At 37.9% G+C, this 12,146-nt stretch overlaps 1 protein-coding gene across 2 annotated transcripts in view; it reads left to right on the forward strand.

Annotated features, from left to right (window-relative positions):
- SDK1 (sidekick cell adhesion molecule 1) overlaps window positions 1-12,146 on the forward strand; it is a 396,992-nt gene that overhangs the window by 253,680 nt on the left and 131,166 nt on the right. For both annotated transcript variants that reach the window (XM_082772472.1, XM_082772473.1), the window contains exons 9-13: window positions 891-1,085; window positions 2,287-2,403; window positions 2,660-2,827; window positions 4,938-5,040; window positions 6,155-6,331. In XM_082772472.1, the coding sequence (XP_082628598.1) occupies window positions 891-1,085; window positions 2,287-2,403; window positions 2,660-2,827; window positions 4,938-5,040; window positions 6,155-6,331 (760 nt within the window). The remainder of the gene's footprint in view (window positions 1-890; window positions 1,086-2,286; window positions 2,404-2,659; window positions 2,828-4,937; window positions 5,041-6,154; window positions 6,332-12,146) is intronic.

Below are 12,146 nucleotides of genomic sequence, written 5' to 3' on the forward strand. Positions count from 1 at the left end.
TTCTGGGATTTAAAGGCAAAACAGTTTCTGATAGGAAGAGTGTGATAGGAACATTTGTGTACAGCTGTTCTAGGCCCCTGACATCTCCTGAAGGAAAGAATCCTACACTGTTTGTAAATATTGAATTTACAGCTGCTTCATTGCTGCTGACTGGGAAATGGCTGCAGCAAAACTGAAATAAGTGTGTCAGTGTTTATGCACATGAAGGAAAAAAAAAGGAAATGGGATTGTAAGTTATGTTTAGGGCAGTTTTATTTTTTTTCTCCTAATGTCTGCATTCTTCAAATAACAGGTGAAGCTTGAAAGTGAATAAAAATAATAATTTAAAGTTATCTCATTGTGGCAACATGCTGCTTGCACATTAACTCAAACTAAGCTGCCGAATTAGAACTCGAGTACAGTCATGTGAGCATTTCATTGCTTGTGTGTAATTTGCCATTTCCTTTTTATTTTGACATCTTAGCTACAGTAGCACAGAAAAATCTTATTTGGGATGGAACAGTCTTACAGACTTGCTGCATTGCCACACTGCTGCTGTTTAAGTAGCCTGATTCTGGCTTTCAATGTGAAATTGCTATAAATCTTATTTTGTAGTAGCATGAAATATGATTGGGTGAAGGAAGTAATTTGATAACATGTTTTCTCAACATTCCCCCTTTCACTGTTTGCTGGTTTTATTCCCATATGTTCTGCAGTGTATTATTACCATTGATAATGTAAGATGCAGCCTCCCATTTATCAAAAGCAGCTTGTAGAAATATAAATAAGTAGTGTGGAAGGAAGGGATACCAGGGATATGACCATAAGAGCATTGTGTGTTTCCACTATCTAAAGCATGTTGTGCAAAGACTAATAGCAATTTTTTATTTATTTTTTTTTTTTTTTAACAGGAGTTCCCATTCCCTCCCTCGTCTGGTATAAGGACTCTGTTCCTCTCAGCAAGCTGCAAAACCCACGCTACAAAGTCCTGCTGAGTGGCGGGCTGCGGATCCAGGCTCTGCATCCTCAGGATGCTGGAATCTTCCAGTGTTTTGCTAGTAATAAAGGCGGGGAGATACAGACGTACACCTACCTGGATGTGACTAGTGAGTAAGGAGCTGTGATAGAGATTGATGAGCTGTGTTGTCATTTCTGTTGAGCCTACATCCGTCAGATTTCTCTGTGCTTGTGTAGTTCGGCTCCCAGAACCTTCATTTTTTATAAAGTGTAGCTGTCCTGTCTGTAAGATACCCCCAGATTCTCTGTATGGTCTGAAAACAATTTGCTGAAGCCTGTAGAAAATCTATCTTTGACATTAGGGGCTTGAGGTGAGCTCTCTTATTTCACGCTGAAAAAATGAAAACTAAGACAAGAAAAAGAAAGGTTAATTGTAAAATATTTTCTGTTCTCCTTTATACTTAAATTATTCAGTACTCCTATCGTGTAATTCTGTTCTGAATTGGAGCTAATGCTCCATGATTGTGCAGGGTATCATTTTCTCTGCCTTTTGTCTACAACTACATTTAGCAGGAAAAACAAAGTAAATTCAAGTTAAATGTCTTTTTTGTTTTTTGGCCAAAAAGTCTGACTAAGTAATTTGTTAATGACATACATTCTTCTCTATGGAAGAATTACAAGTCCTAGTAGTCTCTTTTAAAAGCAATTATTAACAGGCATATCCATAATATTTTAACGCCTCTTCAGGAGGCTGATTTTTAGCCCAAGAGTAGTTTACACATACTGACCAGAATTTCTGCAGCCTTCAGAAACTACATCAGCCCCAGTTCAATATATATCTAGGAAACTGCAGCAAAAAATGTAGTAAAATGCAACTGGGGGAAAATAAGAGAGAAAAAAACTTGGAAAATGTCTTGGATGAGACTCAGGTTCTAAATTCTTTTGGCTGACATTTAAGTTTCAAAGTTAATGCCTTTCTCAAGTTGCTTTTCATCTTAAAGAACTCTGTTATGAAGATGAAAGAAAATAGTTTTGTTTATCTAGATTTCCCAACTTCCCCCCAAACACTCATTTTGAGCTTTATCTGCCTTTATCTGTAAGCCATCTTACTTGTACACGTGTACACACTGATAGATTTTTATTTTCCAGGTAGGTAATAAACTGAATTAGATAATTCCTAGGAGGTGAATAATGAAAGGTTACAGTCACTGCTGAGAGGTTTTCATGTATTATTGTCATGTCCTTCTCCATGATCAGCTCTATAAAAGTGGATTTAAAGCAGTCCGTGATAATAGGTAAGGGATCTCTCTGATAGCTGATCCATTGAGTTTTTTAAATTTTTGATTCTAGACATTAAGCCAGCATTTATACAGCCTCCAGAGGATACCACTGTTACTGAGGGGATGACTGCAGTGCTGACCTGTGAAGTTTCAGGGGCTCCAAAACCTGCCATATCCTGGAAGAAAGGTAGCCAGTTACTATCTTGTCATGGAACAGCTGTAATCCTTGTTTTCTTGTCCATTCCTATTCCTAAGGGTTTGTAGATCCATTTAACATATCTTTATTTCTTTAGTTTTGTGAGCAGAGGGTTTGTGGTGATCCTGCTGTGAGCCAGTGACCTGGATGGGTTATCACAGTGTTTTGGAAGAGCTAGAATTTACAGTACTTAATCCAAGCAGTCTACGTGACAGTAATCATGCTTTTTTTCCCTTCTGTGTTTCAGGAAACCAGATCTTAGCCAGTGGCTCAGTTCAGATTCCTCGGTTCATTCTTCTTGAATCTGGAGGGCTCCAGATAACACCAGTTTTCCTTCACGATGCTGGCAATTATACTTGCTTTGCAGTCAACTCTGAGGGATCTCTGAATGCTTTTGTGACGCTGACAGTGTGGAGTAAGGACAATGCTTTGTTTAAAGTCTAACTTTAATCAAGTACTAACCAGTTTTTGGTGTATGCCCAGGAAATTTTCACAATTATGCTTTTCTAGTTAATAGGGATACTTGTACAATTTAATAGTAATAATGTATTTATTGTAGGAAACCTATCACAAGTACTCTTTTTGTTTGTAAAATCATGTATATGATCTGATACAGTTTGTGAAAGAAAGTGTGTTTAAATAGAGCATCTAAATTATAGTTACAGTTTTACTCAGGTTTTTCATTGGTGAATCTTGCATTGGCCTGCATTGCAAATCAGCCCTTTTACCTTGCAGATTAGGCTATTTGCAGTTTCTGTCTGCCTCCAGGAGTCCGCGGGCAGTATAGAACAGCTTATGGTGTTACTAAGGCTGTGGCCACAGGTTCAGTAGATGTGCTGTTTCTTATAACTGTAGTTCTTTGTGATTCTGGGCGTTGTTGGAAGCCAAAGCAAAGTACAGCAGACTTCTGCTACTGTCTCATACTGCAGATTGGCATGGCACAGCCATAAAATGGCATGGCAGCCCATGAAATTCCATCTTTTATTGTTTGCCCTTGATCTCTATTATCTACCTCTCTGGTAAGAAACCAGATTCATTAGGTTTACCTGTGTTACGTCTAAGTGCAAGGTGAAATACAAGTTCTGTGTGACTGATCCAAACCAGCAGCTGAAGAGTTAAAGTGCAATGTGTTTTTCTGCTAGTAATGATAGGAAATAATAATCCCTGAGCTGGAGCTAAGAGTAATTAAAAACAATGAAGATGATAAATACAAAAGTATTGTGGCTCTCACTCTTCTCCTATACTTGAACTGTAACTGTGAGACTGATTATGCTGCTGATGTGCAGTATGTATTTGACATCTGTTAATGCCAAAAAAGTACAAATTACATCAGCAACATTTTGCCTTTTGAACTTGGCAATACGTGAAAGCAGTGCTGGCAGTAAACCTAATGTTCTTGTGTCATATGACTATCATATCCATACCTCAATGACAATATAAAGTCAGTAGATTTATGCAGATGTTATAAACTGATTGACATCCAGGTGCATGGATCAAGTAAAAGAGATCCTTCCTATTAATTCTCAAGGGAATGGTTCTAATATGCATTAAAGACAGCTCCTGTTCAATGTACTGCATTGAAGGGGGGGCGGAAAAAGTGACTTCAACCTAGCAGTTATGTAGCAACAGCACCCTTGTAAAGCTGGAAGGCATAGATAGGCACATCAGGAATAATGCCAAAAAATCCATGCTATGAGGTATAGCCTTTGGTTTTGCTGATGATTTCATCTATGAGATCTCAGTAGATGCTGATCATCTCTGTAGGGATTTGGGACTGATTAACATTATCCACATATCTTCTATATTCATCTTGGTTGACTACCTGCTTCAGATGATGCTATCTGCTGCTACTACTGTGTGCTAAGCATAATAGAGATCTTTCACACCTGATCAGGTTGCTGTAGTTACAGCAATTATTGTGTCCTGGGTCTCCAGGAGGTGCTTGAATAAAGATGTTTTGAAACATTTGAGTAAACAAAATATCTTTCTTACGTGAAAAATTCAGACTATCAGAAACTCCTCCTCTCTTAACCTCTTTATAGTGTGCCATTCAAGTTTTCCTCTTTCTGTGTATTTTTCTAGTGTCTGTTTTTTTTGCAGAGATTTTCTTTGTTTTTGTTTTCTCCACTCCAAATAGCGTGACTTGTTTCCCAACTAAATCTGTGTTGTTTTGATTCATTCGTAACGCATTATAAACATACTTGCTGCCTTGTGACTTTAGGGAGTTTCCTTAGACACTTACCACAAAGACAAGTGAGAGTTAGTACAGCTTTAGCACTCTTCCTGCTCAGAGCACTGCTGGCTCAGACTCATGCCTTCTGCTGCTTTTGCCTCTCTGCACCCCACGGTGTACAACCTCTTCTTGACACAATGACATTAGAGGCAGGGGAGGCTTCACAGCAAAGACTTGAAGAGGAATGGCCTGCTTGCTTTGAATGACAAATGTTCAGTTGCCTGCTCCCTGAGTGAATATCCAAGTCAAAATGCTGTAATTTCACCTGAACTATGGCTTGTGTTCCTTTCAGATCGGACTTTCATTGTTCACCCCCCTGAGGATAGCACTGTGATCAAAGGAACTACAGCCACTCTGCGATGTGACGCAACTCATGATCCTAGAATTTCAATCAGGTTGGTGGTGTCAGTTCTTGTTTGTGTGGTTTATCTGAGCTTAATTTTATAAGCTATAAGAATAGCATTAGGTGAAAAGTTCCAGGACCTCAGATTTCAACACCAGACCCCTTATTACTGCATTGTAAGGTTGTACACTGTATCATTATTCATATAAATCCCATCTTCCTTTTCAGCCTTGTGTATTATTTACAATGAGCTATGTTCCACTTCATGACTTCAATATAGCCTTCCATGATTTTACTGTCAAGGTTAATACACTATCAATAAAAGCAACTTGTCAGAAGCTGATACTTAATGAGAGTAAAAGCCAAAGAGAAGGAATAGGATTTCAGAAGTGTTTACGTTGAGGGTGTATGAAAGCAATGTGAGATACCTATGTTCTTGGAAACAACTCAATAACTAGGGGCTATATTCTGCTTTTACTGCATAAAGGAAAACAGAACTTGTCTGAACTATTAACACTTGTACTAGAGCACTTAGAGGAAGCTCACCATTTTAAAATAAATTTACCGTGAAAATTTATGTAGTCTGAAAGCAGCACAAATTAAAGAAAATGCAAGGGACAGCTTGAAGGAAGCCAGAAGGGCCAACTGCAGAAAGAACTTCAGAAAGAGCAATACAGATGTAAAAGTGTTCTGTAGAGATACTTAATTGTAAGACCATGGACTATACACAGATCTGTGACGTGTCGGTATGTATTTGTTTTAACAGATGAGCTCTAGTGAACTTTGCCATAATAGTTTAAGATGTTACTGATTCTGGCAGTGTAAGGTTATTACAGTCTTAGCAGAGCTGGGCCAACACCTCAGCTGTTACCTACAACTTAAACTGTTGGTGAAGGTGGACTTGCAAACTTGAATGTTTATGAGTACATCTTTTCCATATAAAATACAAAGTATTATAAAATAGTGTCTTGGATGTAATTACAGTACTCATTCTAATCACTGATCTAAAACTAAAATTTATAATGGGCATTGTTCCTGAAAGTATCCACAGAGGCCTGACATTTTAAATATATGTTTATGGAAGCTGGTATCTTCTTGCATAATTCAGATAAATCTATTTTGAAGTTCTTTTGAGTAATTACTGACAAAAACGTTGTAACACTCAGGTACATTTGGAAGAAGGACAGTGTCATAATAAATCCATCCAGCAGTTCCAGGATCACAGTAGAGAAAGATGGAACCCTTCTCATCAGCCAGACGTGGTCAGGTGACATTGGGGACTATACCTGTGAAGTCATTTCTTTTGGAGGAAACGACTCCAGAATGGCTAGACTAGAAGTCATGTGAGTATTCTACCTGTAAGATAATGCTATGCTTGTTTTGGGATGCTCTTGGACATTTTTCTGGAAGTTCATTCTAGGAGATCTGGTTTTCTTTTAAGTTTTATTTTATTACTTTTTTATTCGTTTATTTTAATGGGAAGTTAAGTCTGGTTCATTCCAAATTAAATTGCCTTGAAATGTCCTCCCTTTTGCATGCTGCCATGCCAGTTGGATTTTCAAGTAACTGAAGCCTTGGAAGATACTTCCAAGTAATTGCATCTGTCTGCATCACCATGAGTACATGTCCATCTGGTTGGATGATCAAACCTAGGGATTAATAATTAAAGGGTTGTAGTCTGCTTGAAGGCCACTAATAGATGGAGGGGACTAAAATGGGATATGTCATGTTCAACATCTTTTATAAGTGATCTAGAGGAGGTGGTGGAATGCAAGCTCATCAAGTTTGTAAAGGGCACAAAATGAGTGGGGAACAGTTGATATGCTGCGAGGTAGAGCCACCATTCATAGGGGCTGAGATGGGCTGAGGAATGGGCCAACAGGAAATTTATGAAATTCAACAAGGACAAAGGCAAAGTCCACATCTGGGGAGGAATAACCTTTTGCAGTAATGCAATTTGGGCTCTGACTGTCTGGTAGCAGTTCTACTCAAAAGAGCCTGGGGATCCTGGTAGACGGCAGCTGAACATGAGCCAGCTGGGTGCCCTGGCAACAAAACAGGCGAAGAGCATCCTGACCTGTATTAAAATAAGCACAATAGATTGACAGATGGGATTACCCCCTTTTACTTGTTGAAAGTCATTAGACTGCATCTAGAATACTGTGTTCGGTTTGGGGAGCTAGTCCCTTTGCAATATGTGTGGCGGGAGGATGGGAAGCAAAAGCCGTGAACTGAAGCAAGAGCGATTCAGGCTGGATATAAGGAAAAATGTTTTCACTTAGGACATTCAGATATTGTAATACGTTGCCCACAGAGGTTAGAGTTTTTCAAGACCAGGCTGGATAAACTGGTCTGAGCTTATGTCTTACCCGGCTTTGAGCAGAAGTTTTGGCCAGAGACCTCCTGACATCCCTTCCAACTTGAATCCTTCTGTCACACCATGCTAAAGGACTTTCCCATAAAGTCCAGGAGATGCCAAGGTTATAGGAAATTGTTTCCCTCCTTTAGTATTTTTTCTCTGTTAAACATATATGAAAATAGCTGATCCCTGAGCAGGCATTGCTTATTCTTTCATTCTCTTTATACATAGGTTTCCAGGGAAAAATATTTTTATGTATGCCTTTCTTTATTCCTAAGGATCTTTAAAAATTCAATTTAGAAAAAAAAATGTTTAAAGTACATTTCCCTTCTGAAAAAGGATTATAAAGATGGCATTGCAGGGTTCTGTATTTTCTATTTCTGTCATTCACTGGAGCAAAGTAAGCTTCCATTTTATTTTTATCACTAAAAGCAACAACTGCAGTTTTGGTACATGTGTGGAGCAGATCAAACGAATAAGAAAGTAACGTTTTATGTAGTCTTATTTTTTTCATTTGAGTAGTGCCCCATGCTTTAATTTAACTAAAATTGCATCTGTTTCTGCTGGTCATGCCTGATCTCTCTGAGAAGATGGCAACTTCTGTTGTTGGCAGTATAATGAGTTCACCTCAGAGATTTGCTATGCAGAGCGCCGTTTGATACAGCATTATTCTGACAGTGCCAAGGCTAGATCAGATGCCCATTTTCAGAGAGCGGTCATACATTCTTTCTCTAATTAAGCACTCCTCAGCTCTCCTCCCGGAGTACATTTTACTGCTGGTATGAGTCCAAGAGCAGAAGACAATTCAAAATATACTGCTACTATATAATCATACTTTTTCTCTGAGGCTGTTTTTGAGTGGAGGGCAGAAAATTATAGAGTAAAGACTGAAAAGAATGTTAAAACCCGGCTTTTGAAGTAAAGCTACAAATATGTGCTAAACACTTATGCAGTCTTAATCCTAAATATCAGAAGATGTCCTATGCAGCCCAGTATAGCCCAGAAGATATATTTATTTGCAGGTTCCAGTTGACCAGTAAGTTTTATACTTCTTAAAACTCATTCTAGAAGTTAACTGGGCGAGACACATCTTGTTGATGCTGCTTTTCCTTGCACCCCACCTTGTTGCAGTTCTGTTGGCTGCCTCTTCACGACCCCATGCACTGTGACCTGCTCTTAATCCTGCATCTCTGCTTCCTCCAATGTTCTGTTGTTGATTGCCTACAACCTGCCTTTCCTGAAGGAATTAAAGAAATATATCAGACCCACTCCTTTAGAGGTCTTCAGTAACTGATAAGTCACTCAATCATACCTTGAAATGTGACATTTTATTTCAAAGTGGTGCTGCAGATAGTGCAATAATGCCAAAAAACATTGCATTCCTTTGCAGCGTTTGTCATTATCATTTGGCTCAGCAGCACAAATCTATGAGAAATAGAGATACATGATACAACAGAAATGAAATGAGGAAGAAAATATGTGGAAAAGAAATGTCTGAAGTAAAGCTTAAATTAAATTCTAGCTAGTATACGAATGACAGATCTATAACATTCCCAGTTCTCCCAGATAATTCTCTTGTGCAGAACATTAACAAACAGGGCATGTACGTTTCCATCGATGAGCACTTACACTTCAGTGCCTTGAGTAGCACTAATGTCAGACAAATGTTCAAAGGAGGCCTCTCAACCAATTACAGACTGGAGCAGTCTAGCAATGAATAATATCATAGCCTACCTAGCCTTATCTGACAGCTCTAATTGTCTCACCATTTTTTTCCCCCCAGGATCCTGCATATCCCTCCTCTACCTCTAGGCATGTAACAGGAAATTTTCAAAGGCACAAATAAGTTTGTTACTGATTTCTATTCAAACTGATTCAATTCAAAACCATCGACCTTCAGGGTGACCTTCAGTTATTCAATCTGTGAGTGGCTTGGTTTTCTAATCTGTGAAAAAAAAAAAAAAAAAAAAGGAAAGAAAACTTTTTCCTCCTTTTTCTTCCCTCGTTTGAAGGCATGCCTGGAAAAAATGTACCATTTCTTGCTAGAAAAATGTATGGTGATAGCGCAGTAGAGTTCTACCGTGGCTTACATTGGTAGTGCAAGAAGGATGGATCGTTTTTTCTCAGCGCGTCTATGAAGAAATAAAGTATTTGAAAAGAAAAGCCAGAAAACTAATGAAGAACTTGCTAAAGTGCAGCCAAAGGTTACCTTGCTCATCAATTTTGCACTGATGGTACTTGGGCACAGAAACTAATTGCTAGTCAAGATACTCTATTCATTCATTTGTCTTTCTTCTAAACGTGTTTATTCTTCATGTACATCACTTGATTTGATTTGCACGAGGTAAAACATTCACAAGTGATGTTTCTATCCTGCAAGAGAGAGATTTTAATTTTTTACTTATTTACTTGTTTTTCTGGAAGAGCTTCTCAACTGCAAATAAAGAAACAATTGCAAGTCTTTTGGTGATAAGCTAGTGCTTCTCTTGTGTTCCTCCAAGTTATAAGAGTTGATCCTGAAAATAATTGTATATAATGAAACTTTCTAACTTCATTTAGCTTGCTTTTATATTCCTGTAAATACTATACAGAATGAAATACAGAGAAAAAAATGCTTGTTCCTGAAGCTGCATAAGCTTGAGTTATCACAGTACATCACTCTCCTGACAGAAAACACTGATGATTCCAGCTCAAAGTATCCTGAGGGTTCTCAGTGTATATAAAATATGCAGAATTACCACTATCTGTGCCTGCTGCTCAATATCTGCCTGTCTGCAGTCCATATTAAGGGATCTCTTTGTTGTATGAATGTGACTAAAAAGTATGGTAATGCTACATTGTAGGAAAATCAAAGCCCTGTACAAGCTTCTGTTATGTCACAACATAGAGTAAAATCTTTTAGGCTCTTTCTCTATGCAAAAATATGGGGAGGACAATGTAATACAAAAATAGGCAATTTATTCCTGGCAGCAAGTTCATCTTCTTTCAGTTCTCTTTCACCAAAGTACTATTATAGTTCTGTCTTCTTCAAAAGCAGGAGAGGTGAGCTAACCACTTACAATGAAACCCAGTGTGAAGCCAAGAATGCACAAAATGAATTTTGATACCCCTTTTTGCTTGAGATATTTGTAGTTGCTACTTCTTCCAAATACATCCCATAAAATGGCTTGATTACTAAAAACAAGATCACCAAGACCAATGCAGAGTAACAAATGAAAATGATGGCTTTTTACAGACTTATTTTTATATGGTCACATGTCCCTCAATTCCAGCAGCCTATCTCTTTTCTTTTTGTAGGGAGTGAAAACAAGAAGGGTATCGAACTTGAAAATATATTATTCCTTCATCACTAAAAAGAAATCTTCTATTTATTTTTCCAAGCTCTCTATTGAGATGTTATCCAAGAAATAAAGCTCACTGCTGAGTCTAAATACACTTGATACTCAAAAAGAAATGCCACCCAGAAATACAATTGGAAATACAATTTTGTCTGTTCATTACTGAGCATGTTTTAGAAATGTAGGCATTCTTAGCAAAAAGAAAGCATAAAATTTGGAAACCTTTCCCAAGGCATCCGTAGACTTGAGCTTGTGGTAACTGCCAGAATGATGCAAGAAATAAATCTCTGTGCTCTGGGATTTGACAAGTGCTTAATTTCAAAAATCCACCTTGATATAGGCCTGCAAAAGAAAAAAAATGTTCAGAACTAATCGGTGCCTTGTAACAGTCCTTCCTGTGTTTAAAAATCAGAGAGGATTCTTTTGCAAGAGAAACTGGAAAGTCCTGAGCAACAGATGATGTGTTTATTTAAAATGTTATAAACTTTTATGAGCAAAGCCATCAAGGCTGATGGCTTTGTTAGTCTTCTTGCCTCAACTTCTTAGAAAATTATCAGGTGTAGCAGATGAACCACCTGCTCCCAAGTAAAACTTGTATGGTGGACCTGATTTAGGAAATCATTTATGAAGTAAGAGCAGGGCTTTTTATAAACTGACAAGAAAACTTGTTTAATCTCCCTTGCCTTTTTAGTAATCCCCTCTTCAGTCACAATCTCTCTAATTACCTGCTGTTGAACCATTTTTCTCAGAAATCTCTCCAAACTATGTCTGGTTTATTTCCCGTAGCAAATAGTTCTGCTTTTAGCTAATTTTATAAAACACTGGATGTGTTTGCTGAGTAAATTTTTCAGCTACCCTCTGGCAGTGATGAGCTGACTCAAACATTAGGGTTTCTGTTTTGAACATGTATCATCAGTAACTAGCTAATAATTCTCTCCTAGATTGTCACAATGGTTTCATGTTCTTTTCTTGAAAATATGCTTTTTCAGTTGCTTTGTCAGAGTCCCCTTAGGTCACCTTGGTGGCTATGCCATTAACCCTGGGCTTATCTATCAATTACAGATTTCAAAAGTGTCTGTATACAGTTTTTGCTATCACACAAAGTAAGTTATGAAAAGTTTGACTCCATGCAACTCTTCAGCATTAGAGGAGTAAGGCCTTAAGATACTGAAAAACCTTCATATATTTTCAATGTGGGGCTTCAGTGAATAATAATAAAAATAATAGTAATAAAAAAGGATCATAATGATGAATTATAATCTTCCAGTGTCTGATCAAGGGTTGCTATGTGACCCACGTGTTACTGTCCTAAACCTTCTTGGTGTATCAGAAGTTGAGCAGTTGTCATCTGAGGTTCTTTTCATCCTGAAGAAGGCTTGAAATTACCATTCCCTCCAATGACTTTGGATGATAGCAGCAAGGAAAAGTAATTCTCTGTAAGGAAAAAAAAAAAAAAAAAAA

This window comes from Aythya marila (assembly GCF_965140915.1).
Source record: "Aythya marila genome assembly, chromosome: 15".
NCBI lineage: Eukaryota > Metazoa > Chordata > Aves > Anseriformes > Anatidae > Aythya > Aythya marila.